Raw genomic sequence first — 22,135 nt, 5'->3', positions numbered from 1 at the left:
GCTGGGTCACTGTCTGTGTCCGGAGTCTGCACGTTCTCCCCGTGTGTGCGTGGGTTTCCTCCAGATGCTCCGGTTTCCTCCCACAGTCCAAAGATGTTTGGCTTAGGTGGAATGGCCATTCTAAATTGCCCTTAGTGTCCAAAACATGTTAAGTGGGGGTTATTGGGTTACGGGGATAGGGGAGATACGTGGGCTTCAGTAGGGTGCTCTTTGTATCGGCCGGTGCAGACTCGATGGGCCGAATGGCCTCCTTCTGCACTGTAAATTCTATGATTCTATGATTGTGTGTGCAGGTCTCCTGGCCAAAGAGGACAACAGATGTGTCGGGATTTTGTGGAGGGTGCGCGGTAAGGGAGTTGCAGGCAGATGGGGAGTTTTTGGCCTCTAGGGGATTGGGGCAGATGTGAGGAGTGAGAGACGTGAGTGATGCAGGGGCACAGAGATGGTTACTGGCCCGAGCTGATCGAAGCAGGGCATTCATCGTCTTGCGGCATTGCGTGATGGTCATCTTGGTGAGGCTGGCATCACTCTCAGCCTCTGCCACCTCATCCCAGGTGTTCTTCAATATGGCGGGCTTGAGTCTTCACTCGATTGTAGGGAAGAGAGTGCCCCTACTCCTCTCAATGGCGTCCAACATTCGGTCAATCTTTGACTCCAGGAACCTTGTTGCAGGCCTTTTTGCAGCCATCTTCCTGTCTGGAATGACAGTCTGTGCTGAATGGAACGCTTAAAGATGCTCCAGCTTGTAAGGTTCTGAATGCAATTCCGAATCCCAACGAATCAGACACCAACAGGGCTGGGACTCGGGAGGGCAGCATGTGGGCTGCCCACTGACCCATTTGCATGACATGAATTTCTCCTAGCTGGTGCTCCCAGACGGACCTTGCAGTTCCCACGATTCTACAACAGTGGGAGCACTTAAGTGTCCAGAATGGTGAAACTAGCCCTTGATCTCCTTCCTGTTGGCTATGTTGGGAGCTTGTCTCCTTCCAGCTTGATCTTGGTGCCCATCTCCTCCATTCTATAGAGAGGCATGTGGCTGCAGGAAGGCAGCTGTTGCTGTACTGAAGTGGTGGTGTGGTTTCTGATCTTGTCGTCCAACATAAGTGCAAGCTGGCGCTGCATAAGCTGCTCCCATGCTGCGGCAAAAAGACCGTGAAATGTTAGACCTATCAAGGAGTGATAGTACTTCTGAGAGAAGTCTCTCAATGGCCATGCTTGGAGCTCTTCAGTGGAAGTGATTAAAGCCTTCACAGCTTGTCAGCTGCACAGAAGAAGCTCTTCCCACTGCATATTCATCCTTAAAATCTCCTTGTCCAAGCTATTCTCTGGATTCTACAAAGAGCATAGGAGTACTCTGTAAGTTGCCTCTTTATTCTCACTGCTTCACAATCAATGAGCTGAGTTCTCCGCTTCTTGTTACCGGCAGCAAGAATTGCGATTGGGTGGAGAATAACGCACAAGTGAAAAATTGCAATTTGCGCCTGCTGCCAATTCCAACATCACAATCCGGTCCGTGGCAGTAGTGAAGTTTATACCCTACGCCGGCGGACTAATGCAAAATCGTCATTTGCATAGGTTTAAAACTCATTGGCAGGTTGGACACTTCATGTTTCACCCCTCTGGAATGCTCTCTGACGGTCATCTCGCGGGCGTGAGTTGGTGCAAGTATTCACAAGCAGGGACTGGATGCTATGGCTGCTGAGCAAGACGCTAAAAAAAACTCTCAAACATGGTCAGGTTCGCTTGGTGATAGCTGCCTGCGCCAGGGGAGTAGCGGAGAATGATTTGGTGCCAGGTCCGTGGACTCGGGGTCTGGTCTCCCCCCTCAGGATCAGGGTGGTCTGGCTCAGATCGCCATTGCTGCAGTGTGTGATTTGAAAAATCCTTCAGGTGCTACTTACATGCTCCTGGTTGTTCGCACTGCTGACTGCTCACTGTGTCCTGTAAATGCTTGGAGAGCCTCTGGTGATGTGAAAGCCTACCCAGGCTGCCACTCTGGAAACCCTCATACCCCAGCAGTATCATCAAGGGGATGGGCGTGGCCAAACTCAATCACTGGCCTACAAGGTGCTGGCACTCCTGTGAAACACAGCCACACTGCAGAGGGAGCAGGGGATTAGCAGAGCTCACCCCAACCAAAGGACACCTGCACCATGGGCTTTGGAACCCTCCCTGGCAAACTGCTCCTCTCATGGCAGCAGCCTCACCAGTGACACCCATCCCTCAGGATCATAGGCTTTCTCCTCCTGGTGAGGCTAGCACCACTGACTGCCTCTACCACCTCCTCCCAGGCGCTGTTCAGGACGGTGGGCTTGTGTCTGCGGCCCATCCTGGGGACAAAGTTGTCCCTCCTCTCCTCAATGGCATCAAGCAGTGGGTCCAATTCAGACTCCCGAAATCGGGGGACAGGTCTCCTCTGAACCTCTTCATAGCTGCAAAGAGTTTGTGGTGAGTGGAGTGCATAAAAACAGCTCTAGACTAAGTGCTAATTCTGATTACACCACCCGCTGGGCTGGGAATTGCTTCCAATTCACCCCAGCAGAGTGCTGGCCAATTTATATGTCCTGAATTGCGGAACGAATAGCGCCCCCAATGGAAACGCAAATCGCACGCTATTGAGTTCCGGCGGGAACACTTAGGGCTGGATTCTCCGATTTTGAGGCTATGTCCGGAGGAAGTGTCCGGTTTTACGATGAAAAAATCCAGCACTGATCCTCCGACCGGTGAGGGGCGAGCAGCCGTGCCACGTAAAAAGCACGGCCTTCCAGATATAAATGCCTGGAGAATTGCCAGGTCCGTGGCCGCACATACGCATGGCGTGACCTGCAGTGGCCATGCCGTGCCCCCCTGGACACCCCTCGCCACCCCCCCCAGCCCCCACCGAAGTCCCCATGGCCAGCAGCACGGTGCCCCCCCCCGACTGTGGTGACACTGGACACAGTCCACTGCCACCACACCGGGTTCACAGAAACTATCGGGAACTCGGCCCATCGGGGGACGGCCTTCAGATAATGTCCTGAGGCTGACCCAACGGCGTGCGGCGTACTCCTCGATGATGTCGTTTTGGAGAGGGCAGAGCATCTGAAAACAGGCTCTGCCCCCGATTTGGTCGTAAACAGGGATTCTCCGCCCAATTGCCGATTACGATATCGGCGTCGGGCAACGGAGAATCCCGCCCTCAGTCTTCCGAACGGAGAATCCAGACCAATATACACCTTCTCCTAATAGCACACGCAAGAACACAAACTCATAAGTTGTTGCTTTGAACCAAAGTGCAATCCAGCACACCACCACATGTTGAATCATATTAATGGCCAATATTCTGTTGAAGCATATTAACCCAAATTGTCATGACATTTCTTTTTTCCTTAAATATGCTGCCTGACCCACCCAGTGTTTTATGTTTCTATTCTATTTTTACTTTATCAAGCTGCTGCCTCCAAAATAGCTTGTACAAAAATCCTGCATATATATTAATCTTAATGACCAGATTTAGTGAAAATTGTGATTTTAGTTAAAACGTATGCTGGTATATAACTTTTTAAGTTTCAGGTATCAGAATTAGGAAAGCTAACAGTTTTAATTGTCATGCGAGAGTGCCTTTAAGAACTGGATGTTTAAGCAATGCACCTTTAAGAAAACAGTGATATCATAGAGTGGGTGGAGCTCAGCTCAGGTCAGCCATTTTGCAGGTTTTTAGTTTCAGTTTAAAAGCAGTGTCTGTGTGTTTCCAGAGAGCTGCAAGTTTTGCAGTTTGGTTTTGCTGAGAGCAGCTAAAAAGTGCCTGGCTGGTTTTGCTGAGAGCAGTTTAAAAGTAGAAAGCCAGTTTGCGACAGTCTCTGCCATTCTACAGAAAAAATATGTATCCTTTAACCTGATGTGATACTGTTTAAAGGTGTTAAGTCTCTTGGAAGTTTCAAGGAACATTTTAAGGAATTATTTACTGATGCAATATTTTCTGAGTTATCTTTGAAGTAAGGGGTGTTAAGAGATCCAATGCTTATTTAAGATATTGAATTGAGTTCATGGAATAAACAGTGTTTTGAGTTTAAAAATCCACGTGTCCATAATTGTAATCCCACACCTAGGGAAAAAGCCGTGTGCTCGGAAAAGGAACAAATCCATTAATCTCCATGATTCATTTTGGGGTTCTGAAAAGCCTCGCCCATAACATAATATTTAGAAAATATCAACTGTGATAGTTATTGCAGATTACGGTTTGTACATCCAGAAATCAGGCCAGGTTTTCACTGTTAATATAATAAACTTTGGTTTAAACAATATTAAAAATTTAACCATTTTGTTTAGTTTTAAACATGAAGATTATTGCTGTTTTTTAAAATGGAAACAGTATGAAAACACTCGCTTTACTTACTTAGGTTCCCACACTTTGGGAAATCAATTGACTTGGTGCTCTTAAATTTGATAAAATTACATAGTGATCACAAAACAAAGTGAATGATTGACAAAAGAATCTTTTCAATTCGAAGGACTTACTTGGCTAGTAATTTTGGAAACCTCTTTTGCATGCTCAATGTCTGGTCGACCAATGATGGATGTTTTCACAGATGCTGCTGCTTTTGCTTGATTTTTATATGCAACCTGCAAAAGACATATGAAGTTCAATTAATAAAGTATCTAAGCTGTAAATGTATGCATCTGTCAAGTTAGAATCTCTTAATTTGTCCACCACCAGAAATAAACGGTGACATTTAGTCATCTCAGCAATAATCAGTTTGCCCACAAACAGAAAATGCACAATTACTTGGGATTAGATTTCTTTGACTCTACAGTTCCGGTAAGATGAATGGACATGAATGATTGCTTGGCACTAAACTAATTTTGTAGCAATGATGAATAATTTCCACAAAGCATCGGTGCTTCAATGTGAACATGTATCATAATACACTGCCCAATCTAATTTCCATGTTGAAAAAGAATTGGCCCAAGGATGCATTGCAGCTTGTGACCACACGACACTTCACATAATCAGCCACTTTCCTCGTCTACTACATAAAGCTGTTCAGCGGTGGCATTCTTTTCTGAAGGTTTTCATTTTACTGTGCTGACATATCATCACAAGTTGAGGAGAATGAGGCCAAGACCTTGATGCCAAGTCTACCATGAGTTCATGACCTTAACAATCAAGTAATGAAATTGCAATATTTTAATCATGCTTATTGTCACAAGTAGGCTTCAATGAAGTTACTGTGAAAAGCCCCTAGTCGCCACATTCCGGCGCCTGTTCGGGGAGGCCGGTACGGGAATTGAACCCGCGCTGCTGACATTGTTCTGTATTACAAGCCAGCTGTTTAGCCCATTGTGCTAAACCAGCCCCACAATTCAGGTAATGTCCTGAGGCCCAATTACACAAATGACTAACAACTGAAGTCTATTATCTTATTCCACTGGGACTACACTGCCTCTCATTTTCTTTTTGCTACTTATTGGCTATATTACTACAACTAATGCACCAAACAATTATAGTTAATTGATTTTATTTTGAATCACTAATAATAATTTGGTCAATAAATTTTAGAAATCGAATGTGAAAGTCGTATTGCTACCAGTTTAGCACACCTATTTCCCAAGCATAAACATTCCAGATTAAATCGCGGACTTCACAAAATAAAACCTCTCTGAGTGGGAAAAGAAATCAGAGTGTGAAATAACCTCATATGCAGTCAAGTTTTTGCTTTTTAAGCAGCATGCCAATTTGGCAGCACTCTCAATTCTAGTGCACAAGGTTGGAGATTCAAAGCCTTATGCATACAGCCACGGCTGGCATTTCAATCCAGTACTGTGAGAACGCTGCACTGTCAAAGATAAGGGCCGGAATTCTACAGCCGTTCTCTAGTCCCGCCGGCAGCACACAGCTGCCTGGAGGTTTCCGGGTGGCGTGGGCTGGCTTCAATGGGAATTCCCATAGACAGTGGCAGGAGCAGAGAATTCCACCGCCAGCAAAGGACGCGCCGCCTCCCGCTGCTGGGAAGCACTTTGAAATGGAGTGGTAAACTCTACACCATCTACCTGCTCACGTTAATCTAAGAAATGTCATGGAATCTTTCAAAAAGCAGCAGAGAATTTCCCTGATCTCCTGGCCACTATTTCTTTCAATGCTACCAACAATAAATGATACGGTCATTTATTAATTTGGTGCTTATGGTATCTTGCAGCAAACATCATGCCGTGTTTATTTTTAGAACAGTGATTACACTTCAAAAGCAATATAAGGATTGTAAAATGTTTAGGGCTTCCTACAGACATGGTGATACGCTATGTAAAAGCAAGTCTTTTTTTCCTGCTTATTTTCGAATGAATTAATAAATACAAAGCAAAACACAGAATAAACATTAAAAATGACAAACTGATCTGTCCAATAAGCTTAATTGGAATAGTATTACATGTACTGGAATCACCCTTTATCAGCAACATAAGCACATTTTAAGAGCTTCACACAATCCATAATTTATGCTTCTTCTCACTAGAAAGGCTGATAACTCTGTTGACGTCAATTGTACAAATTGCTAAGTGGGGAATGAGAAATTCACATCATATATATATATATATTTATATATTACTGTCACATTTTAGAATTTGTGGCCATTTTAATGACCAGAAATAATCTAGGTAGAAGAGATACTTTTATGTTGTAGCTGAAAAGCACAGTGCATTGCAGCAAGTTTACCAAGAAAAAAAGGTTGCATAAAATGCTAAAAAAGTAACCTTGATGGTACATCTTTATAGATTGTCAATGATTAGCAATTCAATAGTTTGTCATTATAATTGATTTTTAAAAATCTTCACCTGATCTCTTTCTGAATGCCAGAATTCTAGAGAATAAAGAATATCAGACAACTAAAGAAAATAGGTAAGGTAGCAGTAGTCCCGGCTCCTGGTGTTGGCTGCTGGCAATGGACAGCTGCCAGCCTCTGATTAGCCCGCAGCTAGGTGGGAGTTCTGCCTAAATCATGGGGAAGGTCTGATGCCAGACACGTAATTCAGGCCCCCCTCCCCCACGGATGGGACACTGGACCCTCATTTGGAAGATTAAGCTCTGCTCATTAGTGGAAAGCACATTTAGGAGTCATAATCAATATTCCATAACATGTCATGGCTTAGGGAAACATGGTACTGTTCATATTTTACTGGCTCCCAGGTGGTGAGATGGGGGAGGGGCTGCATAGGGATGGCTCCCTGGCACGCACCCGTTACCGGGAAATTCTACCAGCAGCCACCCGGAAGGGCTCAGGATCTGCATATGGTCCCATGTCAGGACTTAACTTTTCCGAGAAAATACCCACCCTTGTTGCAGTTTGTGCAATGCTTGATGACACATTACATACAAACATTTGAATTAGGAGCAGGAGTTGGGCATTTTGCCCCTCGGGCCTGCTCCGCCATTCAATAAGATCATGGCTAATCTGATTGTAACCTCAACTCCACATTCAGCCTACACCTGACAACCTTTGACTTCCTTATCAGTCAACTTCTGCCTAAAAAATATTCAATGACTCTGCCTCCGCCACTCTCTGGTGAAGAGAGTTCCAAAGAATCATGACCCTCGCAGATAAAATGTCTTTACATCTCGGTCTTAAATGGGATACCCCCTTATTTTCAAACTGTGTCCCCTAGTTTTAGTCTCTCAGAGGTTGGCTCTAGAACATGCTGCTTTAAGAAACTGTCCCAAAAACATTACAAATTCATCATCTAGGCTACCTTTGCAAATCTGATTTGTCCAACCTATATGTAGACTAAAAACACCTATGACTATCACCAAATCTTTCTCACCACCCCACCCCCCCCATTATTTGGTCCTGTATATCTGTCCTACAGTGCAGTTACTGTTCAGGGGTCTATGAAACACTCATAAGTGACTCTTTCCCTTTACTTTTTCTCTCCTTACCTATTTCTTACCTTTACTATTACCCAAACTGGTCCCACGTTTTGAGCTCCAGAACTAAGGTCAACAGTCTGTGTTATCCTTCAATAAGAGAGCTATACCCCCACCTTCTCCTAGCTTCCTGTATTTCCTATATGTCATTTACCATTGAATATTTAGGTCCTAGTCCTTGTAATCCTGCAGCCATGTCTCTTTAATGGCTCTAAGATCATACGTATTTATTTCTATTTGTGCTGTCAATTCATCTGCACGCATTCAGATACAAAGACTTTAGTTCCATCTTTTTAATATTTTTTAAGTTTGAGCTTTATCTGCTCGTTCACTCTTAGGTTAGTCCATTCCTACCACACATTTCCCTTCCTCCTACCTTGCTCCCTTGCCTGGTCTTCTCTATTTAATTCATTACAACTTCCCAAACTTTACCCCTCACCCGCACTACTGAGTTTAAAGCCCACATATTAATACATTATACACATTCTGTCCTAATGTGGGACCAAATAAATTAATATCGACCAGCAGCCTGAGTTGTTCAAAACGTTTGGTGTTTTTTTTAATAGAGAAAGATAATTTCCTGTCAGAAATTACAACTTAATTTTTCATAGGTACAGGAAATTAATATGCTGCTATCAAAATATATTGGGCAGGATTCTCTGTTTGGGAGACTATGGGCTGGATTCTCCTTTTCAGTGGCTAAGCACCGACTCGAACGGAGAATTCGCGGGAGGTGTCCGATCTGCAGCGAACGCGCCGAACAACATGGTGCCAGCCGTGCGCGGACCCGACCCACCATCCGCGGCCCCACAGGCCAGCCCCTGGCCACTCACTGGCCACGCCCCCACCAGTCCCCCCAGCCCTCGCAGAAGCCCCCCACCCCCGGCACAAATCCCATTTTGGCACTGGACACGGTCCACAGCCGCCATGCCGGGGTCCCGACTGCTGAGACCACACGTGTTCCATGCCGTCGGGAACTCGGCCCATCGAGGGCGGAGCATCGCAAGAGGTCCTGCTGATGATGCACCATCGCGGTTGCCACGCGTTTGCGGCATTTCCGAGGGGGCGGAACATGGCTGACTGGCGTCAAACTGGCACCGTTCCCGATTTGGGCGTCGGAGTCGATTCTCCACCCGATCGACGATTACGATATCGGCGCGAGCAACGGAGAATCCCGTCCTATGTTCTTTCACTCGAGCTGAATATCTTCTGGTTTGCACTGACGCTAGAAGCAGCACCCAGAAGCAATTCACTGTCGTTTGTCATGCAAATTTATGCATGGTGGAGATCGCAAGGGATTCCATGGCTAATCACGCTATCAGGCTGCCATTTTGAGCGGGCGGCCCGATACCGAAGTCAGGCAGTTGGGCCCCCTTTCCCGCCGCAACGGACATCCTGCATCCCCCCCCGCCCCTACCCCATGACAAGTAGGGACATCATCCGCCTCCACACCACAGGAATTGCTGGGTCATCCCCCAAACCACAGCACGCATGAGGGTGACCCAACCTGAACCCACCCCCTGCCACCGACCGCCCCACCTGAGAACCCTCCCAATAACAGAGAACCCACCCCATATGAAAGGAACCCCCCCATATCGAAGAACCCCCTCCCATTTTGGTTATGGGGGGTTCTATGATTCTATGAACCCCCCCCCATAACGGAGCCTCCTCCCATAAGGGAACACCCCCCCCATAACGGAGAACCCCTGCCCTACCGTAATGGAGAACCCCCTCCATAACGGAGAACCCCCCATAACAGAGAATCCCCAACAGAAAACCCCCCATAACATATAAGCCCCTTACGACAGAGCCACCCTCCTACAATATACACCCCAATAACAGAGACCACCCCCACAATAACAGAGTCCACCCGATAACAGAGATCTCCCAAAACTGAGACTCCCATTACAGAGACCCCCCATAATAGAGCCCACACCCCAATAAAGAGGCCCCTCTCAATCAAGAGACTCCATTCCCCCATCAGTCACCCCTGTCTCCAAGCTAAAGAGAAGCCGAGGCACAAACAGTGAAAAAAAATTGTTGCTTTTTCACTCACCTACCTCTCACACCTGCAGCCTCAGGCAGATGTCTTGACCGCAGCAGCTATAACTTCATAAAAGTGAACACCACATCAAAAGGCCTTAACCCCCCCACCCCCGCCCAAATCCCTTGATCTGCAAGGCTTCTAGTCACTTCAAACAGAAATAGCTTTCAGTAGGCTGTAATTGACAGCTTGATGGTGTATTTTCATTTCCCTTCACATTTGAATGGATCTCAAGTAGCCTACTGTGAAACTAACCGCAATGTTTATGAATATATAGTTATAATTGACAACTCAATGACCATATCAAAAGCAGTTAAGTGCCTTCTCTGAGGTAAAGAGGAAGGGAAAGCACTTAACTCCTAGATGTTTATAATCGTTGCTGTTAGTTTTACAGCAGGCAAGGTCTGGGGGCTGCTGCCCTCTGATCAGCTTTGGGGCACCTACATTAAATACCTACTCTTTTGACCTACAGGTCAACAGCGTCAGGCCACACTGGTAAATACTTGTACCGGTCCATGCTCATGTGAATTCCGGCCCAGAGGGCCAGAGAATCATGGAGGCAAGGAGAATCTGGTGTCCAGCCTGTTAATAGGATCCAAATGAGTCGATGCCAATGCCAGTGGGGGAGCAAAGCATCATAAAGGGCACCAATCCCGCTTTTTCCCCCGACGCTTGATTCTCCACCGTATCAGGAACTCCGCTGGTGGCAGAGAATCCAGTCCATTAATATATGTACAGACAGCATAAGAGGAAATCCCAAGGATGCTCATGTGGTAAGGTATAATACCTTATACTGTCTGCAATGCTGCCTCAGATCTGCGACAATGGTATGGCAAGAAAACTCTAAATGAAAATCTTATAAAAGCTCAACATTCCACTAATCTTTTTAAATCTTTATTAGTGTCACAAGTAGTCTTACATTAACACTGCAATGAAGTTACTGTGAAAATCCCATAGTTGCCACTCTCCAGCGCCTGTTTGGGCTCATGGAGGGAGAATTCAGAATGTCCAATTCACCTAACAAGCACGTCTTTCAGGATGTTGTCCTTCTTAGTTACAAATGTTCGCAACCAATTTTCCCTGCCTCTCAATTCTTCAAACCAAATAAACATGCTCACTAGAAATAAATGGTAAAGTTAAATAAGAACAAGTTTGAGTACTGTTCAAAAATAATTGCTTACATTGCTAACCAGCTTGGTGGTTTGCATTGCCTTTTTGATGTCAGGTCTATCGATAATTTCCGTGTAACTGTGCATACCTTGTGCATCTTTCTTGTATAATACCTATTCAAAAAAAAGAAAATGATTACCCATTTTATGTACACCAAAATCGCAGAATCATAGAATTATTACAGCACAGGAGGCCATTCGGCCCACCGTGTTTGGACCAGCTCTCTGAATGAGTAATTCATTACGTGTCATTCTCTTGCATCTCCCTGTAACGCTGCACATTCTTCTCCGTCAGCTAACAGTTTTGAATGCCTCGATTCAACCTGCCTCCACCATGTTCTCAGGCAGTGCAGTCTAGATCTTAACCACTTGCTGTTTTTTCTCACATCTATCTTTACCAATTAGCTCAAATCTGTGCTCTCTTATTCTTGATCCTTTCATGAGGTGAAACAGTTTCTCCCCATCTACTCTATCCAGACCCCTCACGATTATGAATACTTCCATCAAATCTCCTCTCTGTCTTTTCTTCTACAAGGAAAACAGTCCTAACTTTTCCAATCCACCTTCACAACCAAAATTCTTCCTCAATAGAGCCATTCTTGTTAATCTTTTCTGCATTCTCTCTAATGCTTCACATCCTTCCTAAAGTGCAGCATCCTGAACTAGATGCAATGCTCCAGCTGAGGCCGAACTAATGTCTCAGACAACATCAACATAACCTCTATGCTCTTGTAATCTATTCCCTATTAATAAAGCCTAGAATGTTGTAGTTTATTAACTGTGCTCTCAGCATGTCCTGTCACCTTGAGTGATTTATGCATGTGTACACTCAGGTTCCTCTGCTCCTGCACCTCCTTTAGAATTATACCATTTATTTTGTATCTTCCCTCCATATTCTTCCTACCAAAATTAATTATTTCACATTTCTCTGCATTGATTTAATCTGCCACCTGTCCACCCATTTCACCAACTTTGTCAATGCCCTTTTGTAGTTCTACATTATCCTCCTCACAGTTCACAATGCTTCCAAGTTTCATATCATCCACAAATTTTGAAATTGTGCCCTGTACACCAAGGTCTAGATCATTACTATATATCACAAAAACAGGGTCCAAAATGAAACTCCACCACAAACTTTCCTCCGGCCCGAAAGACATCCATTATCCACTACTCTGTTTCCTGCCACTCAGCCAATTCCGTATCCATGGTGCTACTATCCCTTTTATTCCATGAGCTGTAACTTTGCTCACAAGTCTGTTGTTCAACGCTGTATCAAATGCCTTTTGGAAATCCATGTACACCTTCATCTAATCTCTTAGTTACTTCTTCAAAGAACTCCAGCAAGCTAGTTAAACACAATTTTCCCATAACAAATCCATGTTGCCCTTCCTTGATTAATCCGCATTTGACCATGTGACTATTAATTTTGTCCTGAATCATTGTTTCTATAACTTTCCACATCATCAGCATTAAACTAACAAGCTTGCAGTTGCTGATCTTGGGCGAGATTCTCTGACCCCCCCCGCCGGCACCGGAGATTCGGCGGGGGCGGGAATCGCGCCGCGGCAGTTGGCGGCCCCCCCCCCCGCCCCCCCCGGCGATTCTCCGGCCCGGATGGGCCGAAGTCCCGCTGCTAAAATGCCTGTCCCGCCGGCGTAGATTAAACCACCTACCTTACCGGCGGGACAAGGCGACGCGGGCGGGCTCCGGGGTCCTGGGGGGGGGCGCGGGGCGGTCTGGCCCCGGGGGGGACCCCCACGGTGGCCTGGCCCGCGATCGGGGCTCACCGATCCGCGGGCGGGCCTGTGCCGTGGGGGCACTCTTTTCCTTCCGCCTTCGCCACGGTCTCCACCATGGCGGAGGCGGATGAGACTGCCTCCACTGCGCATGCGCGGGAATGCCGTCAGCGGCCGCTAATGCTCCCGCGCATGTGCCGCCCGGAGATGTAATTTCCGTGCCAGCTGGTGGGGCACCAAAGGCCTTTTCCGCCAGCTGGCGGGGCGGAAATTCGTCCGGCGCGGGCCTAGCCCCTTAAGGTCGGGGCTCGGCCCCCCAAGATGCGGAGCATTCCGCACCTTTGGGGCGGCGCGATGCCCGAATGATTTGCGCCCTTTTGGTCGCCAGTCTGCGGACATCGCGCCGAGACCGGAGAATTTCACCCCTTATCTTTGTAACCGTTTTTGAAAAAGAGTGTGATGTTTGGAATTCTCCAATCCTTTGGCACCACCCGAGTCTAAGGAAGGTTAAAAAATTATAGCCAGTACCTCCGCACACCATTTCGTACCTTTATGCAACTCATCTGGCCCTGGTGCCTCAACAACGTTAAGTACAGACAGTCTATCCGATACCTCCTCCTTTTCAATTTAAAACCACTCATGTCTGATTTACAACCTCTTACACCATGGCCTGGTTAGCATAGAACATAGAACAATACAGCGCAGTACAGGCCCTTCGGCCCACGATGTTGCACCGAAACAAAAGCCATCTAACCTACACTATGCCATTATCATCCATATGTTTATCCAATAAACTTTTAAATGCCCTCAATGTTGGCGAGTTCACTACTGTTGCAGGTAGGGCATTCCACGGCCTCACTACTCTTTGCGTAAAGAACCTACCTCTGACCTCTGTCCTATATCTATTACCCCTCAGTTTAAAGTTATGTCCCCTCGTGCCAGCCATATCCATCCGCGGGAGAAGGCTCTCACTGTCCACCCTATCCAACCCCCTGATCATTTTGTATGCCTCTATTAAGTCTCCTCTTAACCTTCTTCTCTCCAACGAAAACAACCTCAAGTCCGTCAGCCTTTCCTCATAAGATTTTCCCTCCATACCAGGCAACATCCTGGTAAATCTCCTCTGCACCCGCTCCAAAGCCTCCACGTCCTTCCTATAATGCGGTGACCAGAACTGTACGCAATACTCCAAATGCGGCCGGACCAGAGTTCTGTACAGCTGCAACATGACCTCCCGACTCCGGAACTCAATCCCTCTACCAATAAAGGCCAACACTCCATAGGCCTTCTTCACAACCCTATCAACCTGGGTGGCAACTTTCAGGGATCTATGTACATGGACACCTAGATCCCTCTGCTCAGCCACACTTTCAAGAACTTTACCATTAGCCAAATATTCCGCATTCCTGTTATTCCTTCCAAAGTGAATCACCTCACACTTCTCTACATTAAACTCCATTTGCCACCTCTCAGCCCAGCTCTGCAGCTTATCTATATCCCTCTGTAACCTGCTACATCCTTCCACACTATCGACAACACCACCGACTTTAGTATCGTCTGCAAATTTACTCACCCACCCTTCTGCGCCTTCCTCTAGGTCATTGATAAAAATGACAAACAGCAACGGCCCCAGAACAGATCCTTGTGGTACTCCACTTGTGACTGAACTCCATTCTGAACATTTCCCATCAACCACCACCCTCTGTCTTCTTTCAGCTAGCCAATTTCTGATCCACATCTCTAAATCACCCTCAATCCCCAGCCTCCGTATTTTTTGCAATAGCCTACCGTGGGGAACCTTATCAAACGCTTTGCTGAAATCCATATACACCACATCAACTGCTCTACCCTCGTCTACCTGTTCAGTCACCTTCCCAAAGAACTCAATAAGGTTTGTGAGGCATGACCTACCCCTCACAAAGCCATGCTGACTATCCCTGATCATATTATTCCTATCTAGATGATTATAAATCTTGTCTCTTATAATCCCCTCCAAGACTTTACCCACTACAGACGTGAGGCTCACCGGTCTATAGTTGCCGGGGTTGTCTCTGCTCCCCTTTTTGAACAAAGGGACCACATTTGCTGTCCTCCAGTCCTCTGGCACTATTCCTGTAGCCAATGATGACATAAAAATCAAAGCCAAAGGTCCAGCAATCTCTTCCCTGGCCTCCCATAGAATCCTAGGATAAATCCCATCAGGTCCAGGGGACTTATCTATTTTCAGCCTGTCCAGAATTGCCAACACCTCTTCCCTACGTACCTCAATGCCATCTATTCTATTAGCCTGGGGTTCAGCATTCTCCTCCACAACATTATCTTTTTCCTGAGTGAATACTGACGAAAAATATTCATTTAGTATCTCGCCTATCTCTTCAGACTCCACACACAATTTCCCATCCCTGTCCTTGACTGGTCCTACTCTTTCCCTAGTCATTCGCTTATTCCTGACATACCTATAGAAAGCTTTTGGGTTTTCCTTGATCCTTCCTGCCAAATACTTCTCATGTCCCCTCCTTGCTCGTCTTAGCTCTCTCTTTAGATCCTTCCTCGCTACCTTGTAACTATCCATCGCCCCAACCGAAACTTCACACTTCATCTTCACATAGGCCTTCTTCTTCCTCTTAACAAGAGATTCCACTTCCCTGGTAAACCACGGTTCCCTCGCTCGACGCCTTCCTCCCTGTCTGACCGGTACATACTTATCAAGAACACGCAGTAGCTGATCCTTGAACAAGCCCCACTTATCCAGTGTGCCCAACACTTGCAGCCTACTTCTCCACCTTATCCCCCCCAAGTCACGTCTAATGGCATCATAATTGCCCTTCCCCCAGCTATACCTCTTGCCCTGCGGTGTATACTTATCCCTTTCCATCATTAACGTAAACGTCACCGAATTGTGGTCACTGTCCCCAAAGTGCTCTCCTACCTCCAAATCCAACACCTGGCCTGGTTCATTACCCAAAACCAAATCCAACGTGGCCTCGCCTCTTGTTGGCCTGTCAACATATTGTTTCAGGAAACCCTCCTGCACACACTGTACAAAAAACGACCCATCTATTGTACTCGAATCTTCTTCCTTTTTAATGACAGGTGCAAAGTATTCATTTATTACCTTAGCTATGCCCTCTGCTTCCATGTGTAAATCCCCTATTTTATCTCTAATCAGCATATCTTCTTTTACCACCCTTTCATTACATTTAAGCCTATCGAAGATTTAGGCCGGGATTTTCCGATTCCGCCAGTAGCGGAGCATCATTGGGGGCGGGGTGGGAAAATTTGAATACTAGACAAAAGTTAATTGACTTTTGACCTCTGTCCAAATTTTCCCATCCTGCTCGCCACAATGACCGTCACTTGCGGGAGAGGAAAAGTCCACCCTTTTGGAGTCGCTTTCATGTTGGCTCGTTTCATATTCCCTCCTCACTTCTCTTACTTTTCACCTGCTCTCTGAACCTTCTATATTCAGCCTGGTTCTCTGTTGTATAATCCACCTGACATCTGTAATCGACACGGGGCTGGATTCTTCCGTCCCGCCCGCCACAAGATCGTCACTGGTAAGATGCGGACAATGGAAAAGTCCATTGACCTCAGGCGGGATTCTCCAGTCGCCGGGCAGGCACGGCCAGAGAATCCTGCCCACTGTTTTTCTTCTTCTTAATTTTGATCTCTTATATCAACGAGGGAGCTCTGGATTTGTTTGCCCTCCCTCTTTCTGTTGAAGGAATATCTTCATTGTGGCAGAAATACCTCTCCTTTAAGGTAGCCCACTCTTCAGATACTATTTTTTCTGCCAATCTTTGACTCCAGTTTATTTGTCCCAGATCCATTCTTACCTCATTGAAGTTGGCTTCCCCCCATTTAATTATTCTTACTCTGGATTGTTCTTTATCCATTTTCATAGCCAACTTAACCTGATGATATTATTTTATCTTACAAAAGTCTAATGCGATTGGAACTTGAAAGGATGAAGTAGGACAGTACATATATTCTAATAAATAAAACTTATATTCAGATTTGTTGAATATATATATGTCGATAGCTACATTGAGGTGTTTCAAATTGTATCAGAGTTTTAGGTTCACATTAAAAACATGGGGCGCGATTTAACCAAATGGGAACTATGTCCCATAGAGAGCGCGACTAGCCTCCTATTTCCCAACGCTCGCGGCACCGAGAAACACAACGCTATCTAACCTGACTCTGGTTAGGTACGGGGCCTCAGTGGGGATCGTGCCGCCGAGGCCGCACTTAGTCCCGTTTCCTGCACTGAGATGTCCTGCTCGCCGAAACCTCTCAGTGCAGGGAGGCATCGGGACACCGGGCAGGATTGACACCGTCGTAAACGCCGACGCGTTTCAGGACGGCGTCAGCATGCCCTCAGGAGCAGCTATTCCAGGCCCTACAGGGGGCCAGCATGGCACTGGAGTGACCCAAGCCGCCCCAGCTGCCGATGCAGGTGTCAAATGGGTGCCGCGGGTCTGCGCATGCGTGATGCGGCCGGCGCAAATGCGTACACGCGTACTGCGACCGGCAAAGTTGCGCGCATGTGTGGTGGCTCCCTTCTCCGCGCCTGCCCCGACGCAGCATGCGTAGGGCTACAGGGGCCGGCGCGGAGCAAAAGAGGCCCCCAGCCCGCCGATCGGTAGGCCCTGATCGCGGGCCAGGACACAGCGGAGGCCCCCCCTCGGGGTCACGCTGAGGTCCCGCCGGGGAAGACCACACGTGGACGGCGCCGGCGGGACTTGGATTTTTTTTGCGGCTGCTCGACCCTTCCCGGTTGGAGAATCGCTCCCAACCGGCGCTGCGCCAATGGCTCCGGAGAATCAGCAGACTGGTGTTGCGCTATTCACGCCCAGCCCGGCGATACTCCGTCCCAGCGTGGGCTGAGAGAATCACGCCCACCATTTTTAAATGGCATCTCGATCTCTCGAGCCTCCGACGCGACACACGAGGCACTCCACCCCCAGCCCCAACTCACTGTAAAGGGCTCCCCTGCCCCCCTCGCCCATGCAGGGTACCCACTGCACGGTCACTGCAAGCAATGCTACCGTGGCAATGTCAGCCTGGCACCCTGGCAGTGCCACATGGATGCCTCGGCAGTGCCAGGCTGGCACCCAGGTGGCACCAGTAGTGCCAGAGTACCACCCTGCCCAGAGGGTTTGCACCTGGGGCCTCCAATCCCATGGGAGACCCCCACGAGTGCCGTTCCATCTAGGGGTCAGGGACTGCGTCGGGGGTCGAGAGATCGGGGCACCATTTTAAAATGGCGTCCCGATCTCTCGCTACGTTGAAGAGTTCCAGTGAATGGAGCTCCTCAGTGCAGAAAACAAGGCTATGTGCAGTCTTGCCTATGCGTTCCCCACTGAGACCCCTTACCTAACCCGGGCACATTAAATAGCGGGGTGTTTCTCTACACTGCGAGCGTGGGGGGGACACGCGGCAAAACACAGTGGGCGGAGAATCCGTTTTGATGCCTATATGGGGAGAGGTGCCGGTTTTTATATTATCCACCCCCTGAAAACCGGCATATTCTAAGAGTATGCCGCGACGATTATCCACGGCCTCAAGCCATTGCTCCGACCCGACCCGCCGAGTTCCCGATGGCGTGGCATATGTGTGCTCACACCGTCTGGGAACCTCGCGTGGTGGCAGCGGACTCAGTCCGGCGCCGCCACTGTCGGGGGAGGGCCAAATCCCAAGCTGGGGAGGCTTCATTTTGGGCTGGGGGCACTGTGGGCGGGCGGTCCAGGGCGCGCGAGTGGCTGAAGGGAGGCTTTACTTTTGTGGTCCGCGTCCGCGGGCTGAGTCCGCCATGAAGCACGGCTCGGCCGTTGCAGGCCTCCACTGTGTACATGGGTAGCCACGGACCCGGAAATGCTCTGGGCCGTATCAGCAGCTAGAGTTGCGAGCTCCACGCTGTCTCCCTGCTAGCCCCCAGCAAAACGGGGAATACGGCCGTTTTGTGCCAGTTTTCCTGGCCTAAAAGACCACCGTTTTCACGCCGGCATGGGGACTTAGTCTCCAAAACGGAGAATCCAGTCCCAGTTCTTCTGCCAAAATAATACCTAAACACATGTATGAACAAAATGCAGATATTCACTTACATCACTTTGATGTTTATTGACTTCCATCGCATATTTAACATCCGGCAGTTCTTTCATGATGCAATAATTTGATTTTCCTTTCTCTGCATCGTATTTTTGCTTATATCGTTTCTAAGAAAATAAGAAAAATAGGCACCTCAATTGAGTCGAGACAGGGATAAAATACTTTAAAATGCCTTTCCTTTTTTCCCATTTTGGATTGCATGCACTTTAAATCACATTCAGAATGTAGCAGAGTTGAGAAGATTTTGTTTTGCAATGGAGTAAAATAACGAACAAAATTGGATTGCAAAATGATACAATTATACTGTAATTTAAAACAGGTTCAATATTGGATAGCCTCCAAAATCTTATACAAATGACCAATTAAACTGCACCAGTTCTTTCTCATGCAGGAGGCGCACAAACTCTATGTTGCCTGTGGATTTACAGGATAATTGCAGACGCTAAATGCACTGCTGAGTGGCTGCATACCTCAGCAGGAGGATAAAGACATGCAAGGTTAGCACCATTAAAAGTAAGTCTGCAAGGCATAAAGCAGCCTTGCACCTTAAGAGTGCCAGGAAGCCCTCCAGACAAACTCTGAAGACAATGGGAACAGATAGCTGTCATGGTTAATGCAAAGTAGGACAAAGTGGAGCATAACTGGTGGCAGCAGGAAGTTACAAGTGGGGGAGAGACATGGAGTCATATCTTAGCTCTATGGTGGTCAACATCACTGAAGAAATGGCAGGGCTGAAATCAAAGATCAAAATATCCTCATACCTAATCCTCATTCTCACACACCCTTTCTCCCTCATCCCTCAATCTCTTTTGTTTAAAAGCTGCATATGGTAAGCATGCACCTTTTGTTTCGCCTTCCACTCCCTATCAGATACCCAAGAACTGCCACCTGGCAGGGCAATGGTGAAAACGCGAGGGATGGAAATCCGATTGACAAGCAGCATGAGGATAGAATTCCACTGCCAGCGAACGGCACACAGCCGGGTAACATGTGGCTGGGGGAGTGGAGAATCCAGCCCCAAATCTGCATTTCAGTCTGAGAATGGAGGCAATTCTAGTCAGCACCTCCATGTCTTGATGCATGTGCCTCATTCACTTGGTCCAATCTTTCAATCCCATTCTTTATTTCTATTGCTGTGCCTGTCTTTACATGGATTTCACCATGCTAACTGTTTCTGAACTCGCGGTTTCAAATCTTTTGATTTTAATGTCCTGATTGTTTAAGGCAATCTGTAGTCCCTTGCCCTGCTCACTCAAGACTTTATCTTGCACTTCCAGCAACTTGCAGAGAAAATTATCATGGACATTAAATGGACAAATACAAGACTAACAACGGACTCTATAACAGCATCTAATCAAAATAAACTCATGCTGCACATTGTTACGACACATCAAAGGATATTTAAATTTCCAGTAAATGACTGGAAGGATCACACAAGATTTCAAGCTCTAAGACTTTTACCATAATAAACAAAATAAAAACATTGTACAAATAATATTCAGTAGGAAACTTGTACTCTAAACTACAAAGAAGATCCAAAGTTTAATTTTTTAAATAACCAAAAATTCTCTTCTATGGTTATATTTACTCTGCCCCTTAAGAGGACATTTCACTCTCCAGGAACCAGTACAAAGCTACTCTCAGCTCCCAATGGTTTTCTTTCTTTTCCCTTTTCCAATGACTTGCTTCCTTTTCCAGTCAGATGATTTCTAATCCCTGAACTGACTTTCATGGTCAGGGTTAACCTGGAAATTCCTCCCTCTAGCCAAAACTGATGAAATTCTCATAAATCTAGTCAATTGAATCACATTCTGCGTGGGTTGCCTCTATCTCTCTATTGTCTTTCTCGCTCAGATTCTTGCAGCCTGATCTGTCTAGGTCAGATTCATTTATATCTTTGAAAAACCTATAACCTGATTCTATGATGGTTCCCACTGGGTTCTTCCCCTCTCAAAACCGACATTCATGGAAATATACATCACATGAGCCTTGTATCCAGGTAGAACAACAGCTAATTAGCTATCCTCCAACTCCATTCTATCTTTGAAGTAAAAAGGCACCGGCGGGAATTTCCACACAACCTGCCACGTGTTTCATGGTGGTGTGGATGGCTCACCATTGGTCTTCTGGTCCCACAGTTGTGACTGGGGTTTCCCATTGAATGCACCCCTCGTCGCCAAGGAACCCGTGGCGATGGTGCACATTGGCAGGACCAATTGATTCCGCTGGCGTGACAGCTGGAAAGTTCCGGACAAAGTAAGAATGTCTATAAGATCTGACATTCCAAACATCACCCTGCGAGACCTGGAGATTACCAGTCTATCCACCATCAGTGCAGTTCTTCTGATTATTGTTTACAGGTGCAGCACGGTAGCATTGTGGATAGCACAATTGCTTCACAGCTCCTGGGTCCCAGGTTCGATTCCGGCTTGGGTCACTGTCTGTGTGGAGTCTGCACATCCTCCCCGTGTGTGTGTGGGTTTCCTCCGGGTGCTCCGGTTTCCTCCCACAGTCCAAAGATGTGCAGGTTAGGTGGATTGGCCATGATAAATTGCTCTTAGTGTCCAAAATTGCCCTTAGTGTTGGGTGGAGTTACTGGGTTATGGGGATAGGGTGGGGGTGTTGACCTTGGGTAGGGTGCTCTTTCCAAGAGCCGGTGCAGACTCGACGGGCCGAATGGCCTCCTTCTGCACTGTAAATTCTATGATCTAGGTGTGAATATCTTACACCTTCTTCCCAGTTACAGAACCTGGGCCCTCCTTTAATCTTTAAAAATCAAGCCTCCCGAGCAAAATTACATGACTCCCTTTATACTTTAATTTTACCCTAAACTAAAGAAACAGTCTCAAAACATAACAATCTCTTTTATCTTCAAATATTACACCCTAAGAGGGCACTGTTATGGACATCTATGTGGTGCTCCAAGGTTATGCTTGACAAGGTACTGCAGTTAGTTTCCATTGCCTTCTGCAGGTTCTGGAGACAAGGTGACTCTCCCACTCTTACTGCCTGCCATAGGCATATTAGAAGGATTATCAGGTTGCGCATTTATCCTCTATGGTGTATTTGGGGAATTAATAATGGAAAATTTGGAAATGACAGATGAATTGAACAGATATTTTGCATCTGTTCTCATTACAGAAGATACAAATCTATCCTGGAATCTAGAAATAATTAT

General features: G+C 46.8%; 2 protein-coding genes across 6 annotated transcripts in view; both read right to left on the bottom strand.

Moving 5' to 3' along the window:
• Positions 1–22,135, bottom strand: part of LOC140424909 (LIM zinc-binding domain-containing Nebulette-like) — a 524,814-nt gene that overhangs the window by 154,000 nt on the left and 348,679 nt on the right. The gene's annotated exons all lie outside the window — the stretch shown is intronic.
• Positions 1–22,135, bottom strand: part of LOC140424908 (nebulette-like) — a 124,101-nt gene that overhangs the window by 62,886 nt on the left and 39,080 nt on the right. For all 3 annotated transcript variants that reach the window (XM_072508534.1, XM_072508535.1, XM_072508536.1), the window contains 3 exons: positions 18,954–19,064; positions 11,123–11,224; positions 4,501–4,605 (listed from right to left, as the gene is read on the bottom strand). In XM_072508534.1, coding sequence (XP_072364635.1) covers positions 4,501–4,605; positions 11,123–11,224; positions 18,954–19,064 — 318 coding nt within the window. The remainder of the gene's footprint in view (positions 1–4,500; positions 4,606–11,122; positions 11,225–18,953; positions 19,065–22,135) is intronic.

The sequence above is a fragment of the Scyliorhinus torazame genome, chromosome 6 (genome assembly GCF_047496885.1).
Source record: "Scyliorhinus torazame isolate Kashiwa2021f chromosome 6, sScyTor2.1, whole genome shotgun sequence".
NCBI classification, from domain to species: Eukaryota; Metazoa; Chordata; class Chondrichthyes; order Carcharhiniformes; family Scyliorhinidae; genus Scyliorhinus; species Scyliorhinus torazame.
This window is presented reverse-complemented; position numbering and strand designations above follow the sequence as displayed.